At 41.7% G+C, this 20,760-nt stretch overlaps 2 protein-coding genes across 4 annotated transcripts; one reads left to right on the top strand and one right to left on the bottom strand.

Annotated features, from left to right (window-relative positions):
- The first annotated feature begins 991 nt into the window (after window positions 1–991).
- On the top strand, window positions 992–5,858 carry LOC110983834 (tripartite motif-containing protein 2-like). Of its 3 annotated transcripts, none has more exons than XR_015427154.1 (2): window positions 992–4,705; window positions 5,716–5,845. XR_015427154.1 is itself a non-coding variant. In XM_087143083.1 (2 exons), the coding sequence occupies exons 1-2, from the start codon at window positions 1,898–1,900 to the stop codon at window positions 4,960–4,962; spliced, it is 954 nt and encodes a 317-aa protein (XP_086999209.1). In that variant the 5' UTR covers window positions 992–1,897; the 3' UTR covers window positions 4,963–5,858. The 3 variants fall into 3 exon arrangements, 2 of the variants coding, with proteins under 2 accessions (XP_086999209.1, XP_022099106.2); XM_087143083.1 differs by having other exon boundaries at window positions 992–2,846; window positions 4,958–5,858; XM_022243414.2 differs by having other exon boundaries at window positions 992–2,846; window positions 5,716–5,846.
- Window positions 5,859–6,913: 1,055 nt separating this feature from the next.
- On the bottom strand, window positions 6,914–20,752 carry LOC110983832 (kelch-like protein 20). The gene is made up of 8 exons (XM_022243411.2): window positions 20,548–20,752; window positions 18,623–19,226; window positions 17,324–17,482; window positions 16,682–16,892; window positions 16,002–16,185; window positions 14,989–15,132; window positions 13,537–13,879; window positions 6,914–10,857 (listed from the first exon to the last, which is right to left on the bottom strand). Exons 2-8 carry the CDS (start codon window positions 19,139–19,141, stop codon window positions 10,666–10,668), a joined length of 1,752 nt encoding a protein of 583 aa, XP_022099103.1. The 5' UTR covers window positions 19,142–19,226; window positions 20,548–20,752; the 3' UTR covers window positions 6,914–10,665.
- Between the last annotated feature and the right edge of the window lie 8 nt (window positions 20,753–20,760).

Raw genomic sequence — 20,760 nt, 5'->3', positions numbered from 1 at the left:
TAGGAAATTCAATTCTTTTAGATGAGATAAGTGACGTATTTTTCTATTACTAACGTCTGGATTCACACGATTTGGTGCGAACATTTGGTTCGAATTCAAACTTATTTAAAACAAAAAAACATTACCGGCGGATTCCCAGTTTTTGAGTGCAATCGATTAAGACGGTCTTCTGGTTTATATGAATCCACAGGAAAACTCACTTTAATAGATATTGATCAAATTTTGCAACACTCAATATTTATCAAGTGAAAAATAAAATAATTTTCGGGTTATTTAAACCCACATTTTTCATTTCGTTTTGAGGCAAGGCACCAAATCAATGCTACTGAAAAATGAAACAGTACATGTATGCATGTGTCATGAAAATTTCATTATTTATGCTCGGTTTCCTTGAAATCCATAGACAAAGATGATACCTCATTTTGCAATCAGAGCGCGCGAAATAAGACATAGCCTGTTGCTATTCTCGTTGCAAATCTTGCGCAAGCGCTTTGGCAATGAGCGCTATGAACATACGTAGGTCACTCACAAAATCGTGTGCGGTACCATTACATCATCTGCTACACGTACAGAAACTGTGTGTTTACATGGCAATACAGTACAACTACATTAAAAAGTACGTTAAAGCAGATAAAATACATCAGCAAGCTAAAAATAATAGGACATAAGACTAAAAACAAAACGAAATAGCACACTGGCTCTCCTGGCGCAACAAACTCGAGCACCATGCCAAAGGTCATGGAATTACCCAGAACGTGTGAAGCACCTGGGACTGATCTCCCTCAGTGCGGTTTTTATTCAAAATGACGGTGATACATTGCACACGGTCATAACAAACTGTAGGCCTACCATACTTAGAGGAAGATCCCGTAAACCCAATAAGCGTCATTTACCAAAAATAAAGCTGACGGTCGGTACAGTTCTGTACGGAAAGGTACAAGGGCCACTTGCAAAAAAGTTTTTTTTTTTGAGTCATTATCTCTCCGTGGCGAGTTACTATCTCACCGCTGCGAGTTACTGTGAGATAGTCACTCGAAAAAAAATTGAAAGTGGCCCTTATACACTTCCGTAGTTCTCAGACCACCGACGTAGTACACCGAAAACCTTTTTTTTTTCAGTTACGACACACTTGCTATGGGAGGACGCCATGTTTGTTGATGCTTGATACCCACTATAGGTCACGTGGGTTAGCGGGTGCAATTGGTCTGTTGGACCATGTCACGCATGTAAATTCTACAACCACACTCTGCCAAAACAAACCTGATAAACGCTCGTCAAAAACGCACGTGATGGCAGCGGAATCCACAGAGCTCTGTTACGGTCAAAACAGATCAGCCAATTGCTACTGTGTGACAGCCTAGTTATTATGTAGTCCGAGTCAAGCGATTCCTTTAATTTCTTATGACAAAAGCACGATATCGTTAGGTCGAGTTCGAAGTGTAGGACCTGGACTTCAGACTTAGGTTTTGAGTGCGTAGATAGTCATGCCAGAAATACCCTTGCCACCGCATACTTGTGTTTTTATACGCAATGGTGTAATCAAACCGCACACCGATTATTTGTCATAGTCATGTGATGGAAACAAAGAGGTTGGAATTTCCACGTGAACTGTGCCACTTCTTTTTGACGGTAAGCAGCAGGAAGTAAGGGAAACTCGTCATTCGGTCATTTATTCAACTTATGGGCAAATTCACCATTTTGGCAAGATAGAAAACGACATAAACATAAGGTGGGATTGTTTGTTTCCTTAAACTGATCCATATGAAACCAAATGATGCACCAAGTAACAACAGCAAAAACTTCATTGGCGTTTTCAAGTGGCTGAGTGAATTACACCTGCCCAGCACCCCTTAACTATTCAGCCGATCTTCGCCCCGCTCAAGCTTCCAAGTGGCTAATGGGAGTCTGGGAAAGAAGATCACAGATCTACCAAGTTCCAATCAGCAAGACATCCAAGATGTCATGTGCCATATGCATGGACCAATTCAAACAACCAAAGGTGTTGCGCTGCGGTCATACCTTCTGTTTAGCATGCATCGAGCACTGGTATGAATCCAAGCATCGGCATTCCTCCCGGAAAGATGGTTCCGGGCGTCGTGTGGTGCGATGCCCAGCCTGCTTACGGTACACTCCAGTGCCGCCAGCATCAGCTGACAATGATGGCTTTCCATCACTCCCTACCAACTTTGCATTGCTGGAAGCCCTGGAGGCATCATCGATCAGACTGTTCGAAGATGATGAAGACGACAGACCATCAACGTCTTGGATGTGTCGAACTCACCTCGGCAAGCTTCTGGAGTTCCAGTGCGAGACGTGCGATGGACAGCTGGTCTGCCGGCAGTGTGTTGATTCACAGCACCGGCCAGATGCTGGTCATCGGATCGGTAGTCTCGTGTCTCTAGTCCGTCGACAGAATGCTGAGAGAGCCGAGCTGGAGCAGATGGTGATGGAGCTCCAGGTGAGAAATATGGAACTGACTGAGTGCAACGCCATCCTCCAGTTAGACACTTTAGACCGTCATGAAAATAGCAGTGCGAGAAAGAACATCGTACCGATTGCTCAGAAAAGTACTCCTGACAGCGTCACAGCTCAGGAGGCAGAGACAAACAAAACGAAATCAAAGTCAAGATCAGAGGAGCCGCAAGAAAGGATAAACGTGGTTGACAAAAGGAAGCCACCAGCTATCCCACCCGGCTCTAAAACTAAGTCTCTCCCAACTAAGTATGGACTGCCGGCACCACCCGCACCGCCCTGCTTTGGGAACGGTCGCCAACGCCGCACCCGTCCACCACCGCAAGCACTAACTTCCTCAACAATTCACAAACCACGTTCTGATGTCGCACAAGGTGAGGCTTCCAACACAGCACTGACGAAATTACCAGGATCCACGGCTTATTGTTCGTCGCAACAATCGATTTTGAGTCAACACTCACACCCTCGCCGGTCAACTCCACCTCCCCCTCCGCTACGCCCTAGACCTAAGCCTAAGCCCAAAGTCCCTACACACCCAACTGATACCTGAAAAGACGGCATCAGCTGGGGTTTCTCCGGTCCAAGCTAGCAGGAACAGAAGAGAGCGTATTTTAAAATGAGGTTGTCCTTTACGCATTCACTGCAAAGACGCGCAAGTTTACGGGCTTTTGACGAGGAGCACGCTGAGTGCGCGCAACGAATTTAGTATAAGATCTTCGCGTGCACGCCGAACACGTGCAAGAACTTGGTTGGAAAACTTAGCTCCATCTATCATTCTTTTGCCAGTGAGGATGCACCTCAGCTCAGGGCAGTACGGAGATAAGGCACAGATTATAAACGCATAGACCGCCTGGTCCTATTCAAAACTACAGGGGGTTTTCGTGATCTGCGCGGCTCTCGACTAAAATCAAAACTATGGGCAAATTCACCCCTCGGTATAAGGAATTTACGCATAGTTGAGGAATTCCAGTCCTAAAATTCTATAAAGCCATTTTTCGAAGGTACAAAAACCTCTATTTACTCAATCTGGCCCCTAGGGATTCAAAACAATGCAGTTGCAACATCTGAAAGGAAGAGTTAGCAGTACAAAAGAGCAAAAAAGGTGAACGCATTTTGGGAGTACATGTAAACAAATAATGGCAATGTAAGTGCATTGCGCGTAATGCGCACTGAACGCGCTGTCATCCACCGTTCCGCCAATTGTTTGCCCCTACTTTTCAAAATCACGGTTTTACGCGCAATTAGACCGGCGGTCTATGCGTTTATATGTCAGTGAGATAAGGGAAGATGGGCAATTCGACCACTGGCCCCCAGCCTCCCCCCCACACACACAATCAAAATCTGCGAATTAAAAGTAATATTAGAACTCAAGAGCTGAAAAAATTTATTAATTAATCTAAGATAGTAATGAAATGTGTTGATTTATAAAAGAGGTTAAGTTAACCGTTCTCCCAAAACAGGGTAGGGCAAAGCGTGTTAGAGGCTTCCAGTAAGCGTTGGCGTTCAGGGATCTGGCGTTCAAGTGCACCCCCAAGCGCCAACAGAAAGACAGGTGGTTGTAAGTTTTCCAAACGGGTTCTTGCACGCGTTCTGCATGTACGGAAATTAATACGTTACGAGTACTCAGCGTGCTCCACATCAAACGCGCCACTGATCTCCATTGTAAACGCACGCCTATGCGGTACCGAAAAACACGCCCTCTTTTGTTCCGCTCGGAACGGATACGCGGAGAGAGTTTAATTATGGGTCCTAAGCTGGACCAAGAGGGAGCGCTATTTCCTAAGCAACGGAGGCTCTCCTTTGGTACTAACTGCTAAATTGCAACGCTGCAACTCCTGCAAAATGAGGGAGTGCAGCTTCTGCTTGAGGTGGATTAATTTGCCAGTGTCAGGTGATATTTTACACCTATTTTAGTATGGCAACGAGTGTCGAAGAGTTGTTTAATTTGACAAGCGAGTATACAGATGCTGATTACAACTTAATTTTGTCAGGTTTGTTGGAGCACGCTCTAAAAGATAAAGCACTAAGAGTTTTTGCACAAGGCTTGATAAAAGAATCCTCACTGATAGTGAATGTCTGAACTTGACCAGATTTGCCTGTGACAAAGTTAGACAGCTTCCCAATGTACATATTGACAATCCCCCTGAAATCACTTGTTATTGTAAGTCCAACAGTGTCTGGCCAAGATTTCCTTTTCTTCTTCAATGCTGAGACGATTGGCGTGTCCAAACAGGTTCGTTTTAAGTTATATACTTCTTAAAATGGTAGGCCTACCATGTTTGAAAAATTATTGTTATCATAAATTTTGTTTGTTTCTCATCCCTGTAATTCAGTTAACACTGATGATTTACATAACATAAGAAACGGGAAGTAATTAATCTGACCTTCGGAAACTTCATACACTTGGAAAATTGATAGTCTTTGTTTTGTTTAGAATAATTTACGGTGATGGTGTTACTGGCGTTGATTCCGTTGCACTGTACAGATTGACATCTTGTCGGGCTGTTTGGCTGCCATCCTGAAGAGCTTTCAATAATAATCAACAACATTCAAGACATGATATAGGAAAATGCAGGACAATTTCGGTATAGTGCTCAGCACATTAGTGTAGTCTGATTACTTTATTTTGGGTAAATGTCAATTAAGATACACTTTTCCATGGGAGAACGCTATTTTTGGTCACAAAATTAGTCAGGAGGATGGAGGAAGGACACAGGAGTTACAACTCAGGCACATCAAAGCGCTCGATGATCATCGCCGCCCGGTGGGACGAACAATATTAAACATTCCAAAATGCCTGGTTATTGCCTGCAACTTAGCCGGACAAGTGCGGCCAGTAATATCGTAGCAATTATTTGTGGTGTTTTCTTTGCAATTAACTACAACTTATCGCAGTGACCAGGAAATAGAAAAAAATATGTACAATTAGATTTACCCTTGCCTTGGGGAATAACTTTTTCTATAGATTTTGATGAACTTTTCCATTATCCGTGCAATGTTTGTAATTTTATTTTGTCACTCCAAAACATCAGTCTTCAAAGTCTTTGTACGAATTTGGCTAAGACTGGCCAACAACATGTTGACCACCACAGGACAGTTAAGTTCACGAACAACAAAATGCGCTGTTTCATCACAAGGAGTGATCATGAGATCGCATAAATGACCTTTTTGTGTAAATTCCGTTATAAAGGTTATTCAAATAAAACACAAACTCTTATGAACCAATTGGCTATTTATTCCCAGAATAAGTCCAGAAGAAAGTGTTCCATAAAGGCCATTACCGGTGATATTCAAACGACGATATTCAACTTCCTGTACTGCACTACACAACGTTTTAAGGATGCAGATTACCAAGACAGTTGTTCAGCACATTGTCGTAAGTGTTGTAATATTGATGATTTTCTTGCTATTATACATTGAAGTAAACGCCTGAAGTTTCGCTGTAATTGTAGTAGTAAGACTATTAAACTGATCCTGGAGATTGAGGCCGGTGATTTTCGAGAAGATCGGAAATTTACATTTATGAAAATAAGGATAATGATATAAAATTTATCGTAATTTGGAATTGTGGAGATCGAGGTTGGAAAGGAAATAAATTGGAGCATGATTTCGATAGGTCTTTAAAACTTTTAAGATTTTGGGTTTACATTTATTGTAGATGGCCTTATGTTGAGAAGAGTCCCTTGTGTACCGCTAAGGAGCACAGACTCTGAACTTGCTTTGCCTGACCGAGCTTTCGGCTGATCTACTGCGATTTTGTTAGACGCCTGATTCAGGGGACTACAGAACTTCAACAGATGGTGGACCGGTTAATTTTGCTATTTTAATAATTTAAAGTGGATATCTGATGGAACCTTTATTTTTTATGATTGATGTGATGATCCCAGAGTCACTTGATTGACTAATTGAGTATAATTGAGTTTTTACGCCTTAATCACAGACCTGTATTCAATAATTCTGTAAGAAGTTCACTTTCTAATACCATATCGAGCTCGTGTTGTAAATATTGGAATACAGAATATTGGAATACCAGAAGACCGTTTGATCTTGTTATTTATTTTGATTGTCGGTGCATCCTATAGGATCCAGGGTTGCCATTCCTAATTGTGAATAGCCAAATGTCGGAGTAGTGACACCGATCAAATCCAATGTAGGAGGGATTCAAGCAGCGATAGCGTTTTCAGCGTGTATGGAGGGAGACAGATTTAAGGCTTTACAAAAATCGAGATCTGAAAATGACCAGCTAATACCACAAAAAAGTGTGAAAAAGTGTGAATAAAAGCACTAAACCACGAAAAAGCCCAAAACACGTACCTCGTTCGTGGTCGTGAACAAAATGGCCGGGCAATCTGGACATTTCTCATGGAGTGCATTCATTCATATTTTGCCTACAAAAAATGAAACCAAAAACACAAGAAAGCGAATACATGTACAAATACAGTTTGAACATTGCTATTAAGAGCCTGTCTTTAATTTGTCTAGGTTTTTCACATTAGTCTGGGGGTTTATGCAGTCTAAAATATTTATATCGCCTACTCAAACTGACAATTTAGCGACATCATTATCTTACATTTAATTAATTCACCTGACAATAAGCGTTACTTACTCCATTGCATCCCCAGAGCACTGTACATTATGAAACAGTAGATATGGTACAATTACTTCATCATTCGGAACTTTATACATGTGAAATGTTTTCTGCTAAGCATCTAAGAAAAATATGCTCTTTCAAATCGGCATTTTTTTTCAATTGAAAAACAAAACAACCAAAAATAAGTACAACGTCTGACCTTTCAACCATAATTCTTTACATTCAAACGGTTTTATTTTACGGAACTATTGCAAAAATGCAAGCTCTATACGGCAAGACGCGACTTCCACACTTTTTCATGAAACAAGCCAAATGTTTCCCCTTCAATGACTGATTTCATGATCATGAGGTGAGAGTTGTCCACAGGATTTTACCGACCAACACACAACACCGAGTTGTTCTAGGTAAGCTATCGTAAGTCACTACACACACAATGTGCTATGAGCTAATTAATGGATTTGTCTGCGGTTTTGCTCTGGGTTAGATGGCTGAACGAATGGTGAAGACACTGTCAAGTATGGCCCTTCCCCTAAAGATTATCTCTCAATCTTCTGGACGAAAAATGCCAATGCAAGTGCCTTTTCCAAGAATGTAATAAAACATTACTTGTGATTTAGACCGTCCGTGGCACAAATGGGTCTGAGGAAATAACATCCAGCTTTACAGATCAGTAGCATTGTCAGCAAGGAATGTAATATCAAGTTGGCTACATAAACTACATGCAATATCTCAGCCTGACTGACTGCCCCCTCCAACAATCTTGTTTTTGAGGGGTATTCAACTTAAATGACTAAACTGGGATGGAGCAGATGAAAACAATCACATTGCAGTACATCAAAGTGTCACTCTCTCTCCCAGCATGGAAAAACAGAGGAGAAATCTCCCTGGTTAAAAACAAAGGGGAAGTTGAAGTTTCAACAGGTCCTAAAATGTGAAGATAAAATACATACAGGTAGTTTGCTTTGGCTGAAACTTTTAGAATTGGACAGAGTTGGAGGTATTGAAAATTAAAATGGCTATATTTCCTGTTTTCTGTTGTGTTCATTACATTGAGAAAAAAAAAACATGAGAGATGGTGTTCATCTTCAATGGTCAAATCCCAACTTTCTTTTAAAACACTTGTTTTCCAAAAGCCAGTTCCAGCTCAGTGCATGAACAATGCACATGCCCTTTCAATCACTATGCACACCCTTAAATGAATGCACATGAAGTATGTTAGACAATAAAAACTCCCATTTTGGCAAAAATAACAGCATCCCATAAGCAACCATCTCATCGCATGACTAGTAACTTTAATAACCAACTGTTATTATGGCTATTTCACAATTTAATGAGCAATTTTTTTTTTTTGTTTTGAAAATGGTCGGGATTCAAATCCTGCAATGTGGCGTTAGACCTTGGTCACATCACTTGTGCTAAATTGTCTCTCTCCACTCAGGAAAATGAATGTTACCCCCCGGACAGAGAGGGTCCTTTTTGGGGTTACTTAAACCTGGTAGCACCTGATATGGTTGCACCAATGGTAGCAATCGCCACAGGGAATAGCGATGGTTGACAGGATTGTCTCATTACTCAATGAGCATGGATAATGTGGTGTAAAGTGCACTGAGGCTGAATTCGGGCGGCTTGTTCTCGTTCGTTCACGAACAGCTCGATTTGTTGTTCGTGGGTCGGCCGCTCGAACGCCGGGAACAAACAACCGGTTATCGATGGTAGTTAGTGACAAGCAACATGCACATGGCGGCGTCCATGTACATGTAGGCTACGTTATTCCCGAGTTAATGTTTGGATGGGCTGAATTCCTTTCTATATAAACAGGAACATTCATTTCTGGGTTAGGGAAAATAATTAATGTTAATTTTGCAAAACTTCCCATTGTCTATGGCTTTGGAAGCCATCTCTCTACTTTTGCAGCTGTTCAAAAATCAAAATCTCACAAGTTTTTCCCTGTGTTCCTGTAAAACCCTGACGAGGAGGTGGTGTGTAATCCTGTTCCGAGAACAGTGTTCTTGAGTCGTGTTCCCCCCTTCGAGCGCGAGAACAAGAACCCCGTGTCAAGAACAGGCCGCCCGAACTCGACCTAAGATTCCACCAGCTACTGGAATGCACAATATAAATAAGTCATATAATTATTACACCATCTACCGCCCAGCAGAAGGATTAATCAAGCAAACTGAGATGTGTCAAAAGAAAATGACAGAACACCCTTCTGCTGGACACGTGATGATAGAGTAACTTCAAGCATTCAATGTAAACTGATCTTGTAACTGGAATCAGAAAGTGAGGAATACAAGAGGTCTGACAGGCAATAACCCACCTGCTGTCTAAATACTCCAAGACAGACATACACATGTATGTCGCTTGATCAATTTCAACTATTCAAAGAAAAAGCCATGTCCAGCCTAAATACTTGCATAAGAGGGTTAAACCTAAATTCCAAGGAATCCCTAAAGCCAACCACATGAAGTTTTCTATGCAATGCTTTAATCCATTCCACCACGAGTCCTTCCATACGTCCCACCACCGCAGCGATGAGCCACACAGCACCACTGCATGCTTATCTGGCTCCTATTGAAAAGAGGTCAGCAGTGCAATGAGCCAGGTTCGTGAACAAAAGACAGTTATACAACGCTGCACAATCTGGGCTCTGTTTACAAGGCTGCTGGCCTGGCTGAAATACTCGGGCGTCAATGAAGGTCACCCGTCAACTTAGAGTAGTGCCTAAAGATTACTTGGTGCAGCTATAAACGACCGTTAAATGAAATGATGAATTTTTGAAGGATTTTGAAAAACGGAAAAAATGACAGTCATGCCGGCCCAGCATCGTCAACATTGAAAAATGCCCCGGCACGAAGTGATTAAAAATGCAGTGCACACATATGGAGGAGATTTTCAATTTCTAAAATTCTTCTAAAATTCATCATTTCACTTAATGGGCATTTACACCCACACAAATGACTGTTTGGTGGCTGCTCTAAGCTGACAGGCAACCTTCACTGACGCCTGAGTATTTCAGCCAGGCCAACCGCCCTGTAAAGAGAGCCCAGAATTGTGAGGTGTGTAATTTCCTTTGTCCCCTGTGAATGCAAGTGGCGTCTTTTCAAACGCGGCTGGATTAGCATGCAGTGGTGCTGTGTCGCTCATCAATGGGGCCCTGGAGCACTTTTGTCCACGGTGCTAATCCGCGGGCGCACTATGCCCAAAACAGTGGTATACTGTTTAAAAACAGTGACGGATTACCTTCGAAAAATGGAAGCCGAAAAATGATGGCAATTCCCAGCAGCAGGTCTTTTGTTCTGAGTACAGTCTTTTGTTACACGGACCAGCTCTTTTGTCCCATTTCAAGCACCCGGGGTCTGCATATAAACCCATGGTGATCGAACGGGGTTCCCCGGCAGGAAGTGGTTAAATACACAATTTCAGCTTGAGCAACTAATAAAACAACAAACATGGATGGGTGGATGGGTGGGTGAGACAGGAAAAGTCTCCAAGTCTGGGCTGTGTTTCCTCTCATTGTCAATGTGGTAAATTGCACCTGTGGTGTAGCGATCAACAGCTAGGCGAAGGAGGAGCAAGGGAGAAAGCTCTGCAAAAAGTGTCCTTCACCACACGTTGGATTCTGACTGAGGGAGTTTGACAACGCCCACTCCACCCCCAAGTCTCCTGTAGTTCATGTTACCACACATCCGCCATGATTTTGTCTCTGGGTCATAGATTTCCACAGTCTTCAGATACGTTGTGCCATCAAAGCCGCCCACAGCCATGAGTTGGCCATTGACTACAGACAACCCCACCTGTCAGGATGGACACATAGGAAATGAAAAGGTGAGTGGAAATACATGGCATGATTAAGATTCTACAAATAACAAGGACACTACACATTAGTAAGATGCAGTGCAAGCTTATTTTTTCGAATACTACAGGGTACAAGGCTTTTTTTGTACATAACATACACTGTAGTCAAGGTGAGCGAAGCTGTACATTTCAGGACCAACTTGCAAGATACGATTCATTGAGGCAATAAGCACACGGATTAGTGCAAACAAAATCAAGTCATACACAGCCTTATCATGGAGTACACCAAAACTTCAGGCAGAAACCAGAAGCACACAGTCTCTCTTTGCTAGACCCCATCTTGTCACTCAAAAGTTTGTAACATCGAAGCACATTTTGTAAATTAACCAAGCTACATGTATTCACCCTTATGCAAAGCGGAACCGTCCATTTATGGTCAATTGTCGTACCCCTAATACAATCAGTCAATCATGGGGCCTCCATTTTGTTTCATTGTAAGTTACGGTAGCTGAAAGTTGGGGCATACACAAATGTATGCGTTACATCAAACACTATGCATTACATGTACATCGAAATGCAACTTATTTAGCTTGGAAAGCATCAAAGGTACATGTAGGATTAATTTCTTTTTGTATGCATAGTTTTCATGGAGGATGTGACGCATTTGCATCGGCATTATGTACAGTGTACATGTAGTCTTCAAAATATTTATGTGTCCTTCCATGGGCAGCCCAAGTGTCATTTACGCCGGTTTCTTATTTGGTGTCAATGTTCTTTGAAGTTGGCCCTGGAACTGTGGGGTCCGTTGTGCGCCGGGCTGCCTTGGGAGTGCTATGGTGGCTGCGGACAACGGACCCCACAGTTGTAGGGGTAGGTGAAACCAACAAAGTCATGATCTTGCTCAGTTATCATTCGCACAAGAACATTCTATTGACCATTTTGAAAATAAAATATGAATCGTCTTTTTGATTATAGTATTGGCAGCCACATGGATTTTTTTATCCATTAGGCTCTACTTTTTTTTTAAAGCAAGAATGCAGACTGATCTGTCAGAAAATGAACATAATAAATTACTTGCAAACTGGAAATTCTTAATTTAGACTAACAGTCACATTCCACATCTTCATGTTGACCACTGACCTCTATACACTGGACAGGCAGCTCAGCAGTAACTGCCTATATGTGAATTGAAGTGACCGCGCGGCCATCTTAGGATATTCAATACATTGGCCTCCAACTTCAGTCCATTCATGTATGATTTTGCACAAACCCTAGGGAGTTAGGGTTAATTCATGCACGGCGCTAAAGCCATTGACTGTTAAGAAACTACCATTGTATTGAATAGCCGAAGATGGCCGCGCAGTCGCTTCAATTCACGGAGCAGAGCTGCCTATCCAGTGTATAGAGATCAGTGATGTTGACCCTACCAATGGGCCTACATGTACTTCATGTAAAAAAAATAGAAAACACAAATAGAAAAACTATTGGTGAAAAAATGCAAAACGGTATCGGTGTGCAGGCCACATGGAGAAGAAAGACAGCTCACTGTTTTTATTTCTTGTAAAACTTCAAGACAAATTCACTGTAAATATCAAGCATGTCTAGTATATTCTTGTCCAGCATTGTTAACCCAACAGTTGTTGGAAATCTGAAAAAGAACAATGACCATCCTGAAATTGTTTTGACATTTTATTTTTTCATTATTTTCTCACATTCTAAAAATTTGGTTAAGCCTGGTTGATTCTCTATGTTGTGTATCATTTTGTTGCCGTGATGCCCACACTGTTTGGTCATGTTTTGTGTTATTGCAAGGCTATTGATGGAATTGACTCATCAGATGAGGATCCAACAGTATTACCTCAACAACATGCAAAAGTGCATCCCTCAGTTGGACTGCAGAACTTTATTTTGTGCTTCTAAATAGGATTGTAAAACACACATGTATGAATACATCACAGTTGACTTGTTCAATAATCCTTTTTTTTTTCAAAGATGGACTAGGCAGGCACTACATGATGAGTGCGGTGTCCATGTTACATCCGCAACAGTGTTCTCAAGGGCAATGAAGATCACTCCATGGAAGTTTTACAAGGACTGACATAGTAGTTCTATAACACATGTACATGTACTTGATTTTTGAACGTGTGGGAATCATTGAATATTAACAATTAAAAGTCTTTTTGCTCACTAGTGCAGACGTACCTCTCGACCACTGAGCTTGCAGGTTTCCATTTTTTTTCACAAGCTTTCAGGGGAAACACTGAGCACTATTTGGGTAGTTCACTTCATCCCTTATAGTTATTATCTTAGACATTTTTTTAGTTAATATAAAACAGGCTTACTGATCAATTCAAACATTGAAAATTTATTCTGTGTGTGATCCTGTAATACGTAATAGCCCATTATTTAAATAATTAGAAACAGGTTCCAGATCTTGTCCAAGCATTGCTTCTTATCTGGCATCCTCATATCATTTCAGTTATTTTGATATTACATTCAAGCGAATATTTTATTTAAGATGTGGAAATAAATAAACTAAACTGATAATTCATGAACAAGTCACAAGGTATCAAAGGGTGTTCTCAAACCTACCAAAATCACTGATATTCAAAACGCTGTACACACCAAATATCAATCAACAATGCCAATGAGCTAACAAAATGGACAAAACAACTCACCCCACTTCGTCTTGAGTTCATAGCAACGATTGGCTTCCAGGTATTTGTGGTTGAGTCATACCGCTCAGCGCTACTCAACTCAGTCTGGTCATCCCTCCCCCCAACAGCAAACAACATGTCATTATAGACAGCGCAACCCAGGTGCTTCCGTCGTGTGCCCATGGGCGCCACCGGGGTCCACTTGTTGGAGCGAGGATCGTAGCGTTCAACTGTGTTGAGGGGTGATGTGCCGTCCGAACCCCCTACAGCATACAGGAAACCCCCGAGAACAGCCACGGCAACACCCAGCCTTCGTGTGCTCATGGATGCAACACGGGTCCAACGATTGGCATGAGGCTCGTATCTTTATTACAAAAAAGACATTGGACAAAGCAACAGAATAAACAAATGTATACATGTAAATACAAGCAAACAGTGAAAACGCACATATCCCTAAAACCCTACACAAAAATAACTCGCTAATAAATACGTATCTTTTAACCACTTGCTGCCGGGGGACCCGTTTTCGAGCATGTAGGCATTATACATGGAGCCAGGAAACCCCAAATGGGACGAAAGGAACTGGGCTTTGTAACAAGACCGTACTTGGAACAAAAGACCAGGCTGCTGGGCATTACTAACATTTTTTCTCTGTCAATAGTGCAGATAATCCAGCCTTGTTTTAAAAAAGTATACCACAGTTTGGGGCATTTAGAGTGAGCGGATTACCACTGGGGACAAAAGCACTCCACCACCGCAGCGATGAGCCACACAGCACCGCTGTACGCTAATCTGGCCCCTATTGAAAAGAGGTCAGCAGCGCACTGTGCCAGGTTCGTGAACATAAGAAAGTTATATAACACTGCACAATTTGGGCTCTTTTTACAAGGCTGCAGGCGTCAATAGATATTGTCTGTCAGACTAGAGTGGCCACCAGACAGTAATTTGCGTGGGTGTAAATGCCCATTAATTGAAATGATGAATTTTTGAAGAATTTTGAAAACTGAAAACCACGGAAAAGTCCCGAATATGTGCACAGCATTTTTCAAACCACTCGGCAGCAAGTCTTTACAGAGACTTTAGTAATATTCATTTTACATGATCCGTGCATACCAAGTTACAGATTCCACTCAGTGTTACATGATGTTAACCTGATTCTTACAAAAACATTATTACTTCTTCCATTTTGCCTGAAAAATGCTTCCACCATGAACATACTTTAAAGAAAAACAAGCAAAATAGGTATACATTGTGGTTTACAAGGAAACACACGGTTATAAAGCATCTCTTTTTCCAAGTGGCAGTCTTAAAATTGAAGCATGAATAAAGATTTCAAAATAAAAGCAAATTCTCTCGTGCTTTTTTATTTTAGAAAACAATCCTTTAACACTAAAATATGATTCAACAACAAACAAAAAGCAACAGTAAACTGTCCAATAAGAGAAAAAAGACAAGCACTGCAAGTCACCTCACCTTTCTACTATGTTGAGACATGACACCCCATCCTGCCCACCTACTGCATACATGTAACCATCTAAGACAGCCACGCCCACACTCGTTCTACATGTGCTGGTTGGTGCAACATCACTACTCCACTGGTTTGTCTGAGGGTCATATCTGAGTCAAAAGATACAACTGTAATTACAAATTCCACGTCACAATTCCGCTAGATGTATCTCCCATTCTCACGCAATAGTCCAAAAGAAAATCTCTTCAGATGTACTTGTGCATAAAGACAGAGGCCTACGAATGATCAGACGCTGTGGATCAATGCTAACCATTCACTGTTGCTTTGATATGATTGATGCTGACTTTTCTGCTTCACCTAGTAAGAAGTAGTTTCCATCCAGCAGCTTTGAAATATTTCTGTTATCCTTTTACCTTTTGGGGGTCACCCTCTTGGGTGATTAACATGACACCCAGTAACAACGATTTAAGCATTTCATTGTGCATGTATATAATTCACATTACTATGAAGAACCCTTTTTTTTCAAGAATTATAAGAACAGGTTGCGATTCTGGCATAAAATTCAATTTTTTCAGTAAAAGGACTCAGCAACTTTTATATTTCTGGATGCACTATACCTAAGTTGAAATTTTTCTGTGACAATGTCTTTGTTGCAGCTTTAAAATGCATCATTGGTGTTGTGCACAAACCATGAAGAAAAGATTACTAACTTGTTCCAGACAAATCTGGTGACCACAGTAACACCATCACTGATCATTCACAATGGTCCCCTTGAAACTACTGCACAGAGCCACTGATCCATGACAGTCATCTCTACACAAACTTTACATCAAAGAAGTAGGCCTTTGGAAATGTCCAGTGATAATGTTTAAAATGTCTGGAACACTAGCTAGATCAGTATGCCCGAACGCTTTCCCCCTTTCGACACTTACTGGACAGTCAAGACTAGGCTTGTCAAGACTAAAGTGATTCACGTGTTTCAATGACTTCTGTCACGGTAACTCCTTTGTAAACTCACCTCTCAATGCTATTGAGGTAGGAAGACCCATCATGACCTCCCACTGCATAGAGGAGGTCGTCAAGGACAGCCACGCCCACCCCACATCGTCGTTTGCTCATTGGTGCTACCATCCGCCACTCTATGCTCTGTGGATCAAACCGCTCCACACTGGAGATGGCATCACCACTGCACCAGCCACCAACTGGTTACCAGGATTGGAAACAATGATTAGAGTTTAAAGTTATCTACATGTAGGTGTCGATTCACCTGACATTCCTTGCAATTAACCCTTGCTCCTTGTAGTTTGTCACACGTCAGTCAGTCACACAGAGCACATACATCAGACCTGCCAAGTGGTTCACATTCCACAGAGTACAAGGAGCTGGTCCAGCATAACCAAACAAACGTTCATTATCATGGACTTTAAAGCTGTTGAGTAGAATTTACTTTGTGAATATTGGCAATTGATAGTACTGTAAATTGTACCTAAGAGAAAGTCCGTCCCTTCCAGCAACACAGCTTGTCAAACTCAGGATGTCTGGAATGCCTAAGTGGGAATACTGCCTATTCTAAGGGCACATCGTGCTATTCACACTACAGGTAAGAACGCTGTTTTTTCTTTCCAAAAATCTGCTGCTTTCAAAAGAGAAGTATCCGACAAAGTGAAACATGAGATTTGCATAAGCACAAAGACCCACCTGCAAAAAGCACCTCCCCGCAGCGGATGGGCTTCCTGGGCCTTGTCCGAGGCCCTTGCATCAGGGGTCTCTCCTGGGGCAACAGCAGGTAGTTCTTGGCCTCATCTACCAGATCCCGGCAGGCCTCATCGCTACGGATCAGCAGATCCGTGCTGACCGTACCCACCAGGAACTTGGGGTTCAAGAGGGGAAGTCGGACATGCTGTAACACCTGTTGGTGATTGAAGAAAAGCATGAAAGAGATTCTGGTCCAAAAGTTTAGAGAGATGAGTTCCAAATCCAATCAAGTACACGTACTGGTCTGAGAATAGACTAGAAAGATCTTGCAGTACAGTACTTAGGAAATAAACTCAATACTTGGTCTCTACAAATAAGTGGATTTTTAGTGTAAGGAGGAAAAGGTGTGCTTAAGTATTTCAGAAGACAAAGCAAACACACATAGGCCCACTTTCAAATCTAGCAAAGCATCCCCGAGTCACAAGCTCAGCGGATATACTAATGTAAAGTTTATAGATGGTTATGTTGTGTTAGTACATGTACATCCCCTAGCAAAAACTGACTTTATATTTCCTTGCTTCGTTTTTGCCTATCTCGACACCATTTAGATATTTTTTATGAAATTCTAGAGTGACTTTCCTTTACCTTTGCTAGTTCACCTCTCCTCTCAGGGATGTTGTATTTGACCCAGGATATGACTGAGTTGTACACCTGTTCTTCACTACGTACATTTAGCTCATCGCTGCCAGTGATTTCCATCAGTTGGTTGACTGGAAGTAGCATAAACTCCTCACTCTCCATGACCTTCACATACACAGCCACACATAAAACTACAATAATATTACCAAATGTTCAACATTGGAGGGGAAAAAAAGGAACAGTGAGGGACGCTTTGTTTCTAAAGCCACATTATTTTTGGAGACAAAACTGCACAGAAGTGTACATACATTGTACGGACTCTAAAGTACTGGTTTAAAAAACAACTACCATACGGTACAAGGGAAGCCTTGATTGACGGCAAGTCATTTATGAGCGCCTTCCATTCTGGTCACCAATGAACAAATTATAAACTTCTGAGACCATTTATGCATGCAGTTAATGGGAACCTATTTGTAGGTGCTGATCAATGCTTGCATTGTTTACATAAGGGAATTACATGTACATCACAATTTCCATTCATTTCAATTTCTTTTCCAAAGAAAAGTTACCATGGCTTTATGTGTAATACATTCCAGATCAGTACATATTCCAACATACAGATATCAATCATAGTCTCTATTTTCTTTCAATAAAGTGACAACAAAGTGACATCCTGAAGCCATGTTCGCATTGGACTTTTTTTATAAAACTCAAAGACTGTTGTCAATTTGACAGAATTTAATCCAAAATGCAGACAACCAGTAAATGTCCTCACCGTTATGAATCAAACACCGGTTGTCACTTTACCCTTCCACAGGGGAAATTTTACACAGCCACCTTGGTTACAGAAAATTACATTGTCACTTTTACATTGCAGAAAGTCCCATGAGGGTGGCCACTGTAATGTAAAACTTACATTTTGATCACATGACTTGGTCAGGGCATACCCGGTTAACCTTTGTTTTCCAACACGTGCCCATAAAATACTATGCATGTACATAAAATTAAAGACATGGGAGTTGCAAAATGCCTAACTTGACCATGTAACCCCAAAACAAAATTCCAAAAAATTCTGCACCTCCAACATTTGGTGTCAAATTAAGAGTTCAAGCAGAGGGCAACCCTCAGGAGACTCTGAGAGGGCATGTCATTGCAAGTTTTAATTGGCCATGAGACTTTCCAGGGGTCACAAGTAATCCACTTTAGAAACGTGGAAGAGTTACCACAATGGGATGTTAACAACCACTTGCAGAGGCTACTGACAATTTTAGGTAAAATGCCAACAGGGCTACAGACAAACTTTACCTGTAGGAAATTCTGTTGTGTGAATTTATCAGCCACTCTGAGTAAATCGCGGCAGGCATGTGTATCAGCAAATGCCCGGATACCAAGACAATTCGAAGGGTCCAACTGCCGTTTCAGGAACTCACAGCAGGCTTCCTGGATTTCTGAGAGTTGCAGCAAGCAGGCAGCAGGCAGCAGCGTCTGTACATTGCTCTCCTCCACTGTTATGGTGGACGTGTAAGCAAAGTCAATCAACTGGTCCATGGCCCGCTCATCAATGTCCCGTATAGTGACCTCGGTCTGCCGGCTCTCTGCCAACTCCCCAGTGAACATGGCCCTGAAGTATGGACTGCAGGCCGACAGGATGATCCGGTGGGCGTAGATCTTATTCTCATTGACAACAATGACCACGTCACAGAGCTCCCGCTGTCGACGCAAGATGTTGATCATCTCCAGCGTTTCACGCGGATGGCGGTCAGACGTGTAGACAAAGCGCGAGGACTGGGATGGCGTCTCAAACACCTGTTGGGCTCCCGCCATTGTGAGAACAATGCCTCGAACAGTGAACAAACGTTGACCAATGCTGCTGCTGCTAGGGTGATCCTCTTTTGCTCCACAGATGATGCTATATCCACAATTTGAAAACATATGAGACGTATCACGTAAAAATGAATACTGCATAAAGTAGACATGGAACCCAGTGATTACTTCATTGGGTATTGACCCACCTAAAAAATTGCAGGCGATCGATATTTACATGTACAATGCCATCTTACGTGTACTGCACAGGGATGAATGCGAGGACAATGTTAAGTTGATGTGGAAACAAGCAGATTTTAACCCTGGCAGCGAACACTATGTAAAAGTATCCATTTAAAAAAAGCATTCTCACAGAACTGTGATGTATTTGTAGGCAATGACCTCATGTAAGGTCACTGGGACAGACCCCATTACTGTTTATCAGTCAAGGACAAGGCACCTCAATTAAACCCACAATACAGAGTCTTACATGTATATGTACATGTACATACATGTACATGTATGTAAGGACAGGTACATTTACATGTAGGTAGATGTGCATGTGCCTCTATTAAACACAATTAGGGCACACATGTATGGTAAAGATACATGTTGCCCTAATATCTGGTGTGGACACTGTCTTACATGTAGTCTGTCACTCTCAAGTGTGTCAGAGATTACACATGTAGCAACAAATCAGTTTGTAGTCAAACGTCTTTCAGGACTACCATTTCACATTTTAGCCCACTGTAACATGTTTCAGAAGTACAACGCAGTCCAAAGATTCTGGACTCCATAGACATGTGCCAAGCAGGGTTCAACTCTTTGTAATATGCCCACTATTTAATTCTTTCTTCCAAAACTACTGTCCTTAATTGCTGTTTTAGCTCAAGTCGTACCACGTATGTCTAATTCAGAGTATACATGTAACTGTGACCCTTTGCTTTAATTAATGTCTTAATTTTTGGCCTATTCTTAGACAATTTGACAAATTTGCAGCGGATATTTAGAATTTCTAACATTAATTTTGAATAAAATAGTTTAGGTCTAATGACATGGTTATCACTCTTAGAGAATTAGAACTCTCAACCCTAACCCTCCTCAATCCTCTAAAATCTTTCGGGCGGTTTTGGAGGATTGAGAGTGATTGGCGAAGTGCATGGTTGATTGCGAAGGATGCCATGAGTGAAGGTCGTGGGTTAGACCTTGTGTTGTTCCTGCTCAGTCATGTATAAATTCAGCCCGGTATTTCTTTTTAATCAACCGCACTGCCCAAGAATGCCATTCGCTAATGCTGGGGTGGTGGGAAGGGACTCGACTTTGCTTGAAGTTGAAGTCAAAACATAAGGAAGGACAAACTGAAGGAATGAGACGATGAATTGAAAGGTCATGAAGGTGGAAAAATGTTGCTTCCAATCCAAACTTACACAGGAAAATGAAGATCTACAAGACTTTCAGCCTATGGAGATTAACTCCAATGCGTCAAGATGAGAGGAAAGTCTTCAAAGTTCAACCTTTATGCTGCAGTATGCTATGTACGCCGCCGCGTACATGTTGTGGGGCTATTCTTTTCAGTTCTGCTAGGCTGCTGGTACGGTGGAATTGGAGAGGCGAACATGGCGTCAGATTATAATTGTGAA

Source organism: Acanthaster planci, linkage group LG11 (assembly GCF_054643075.1).
Source record: "Acanthaster planci isolate LZ-2023a linkage group LG11, COTS_SCS, whole genome shotgun sequence".
NCBI classification, from domain to species: Eukaryota; Metazoa; Echinodermata; class Asteroidea; order Valvatida; family Acanthasteridae; genus Acanthaster; species Acanthaster planci.
Note: the sequence above shows the minus strand (reverse complement) of the source record. Positions and strands in the feature narration are given on the sequence as shown.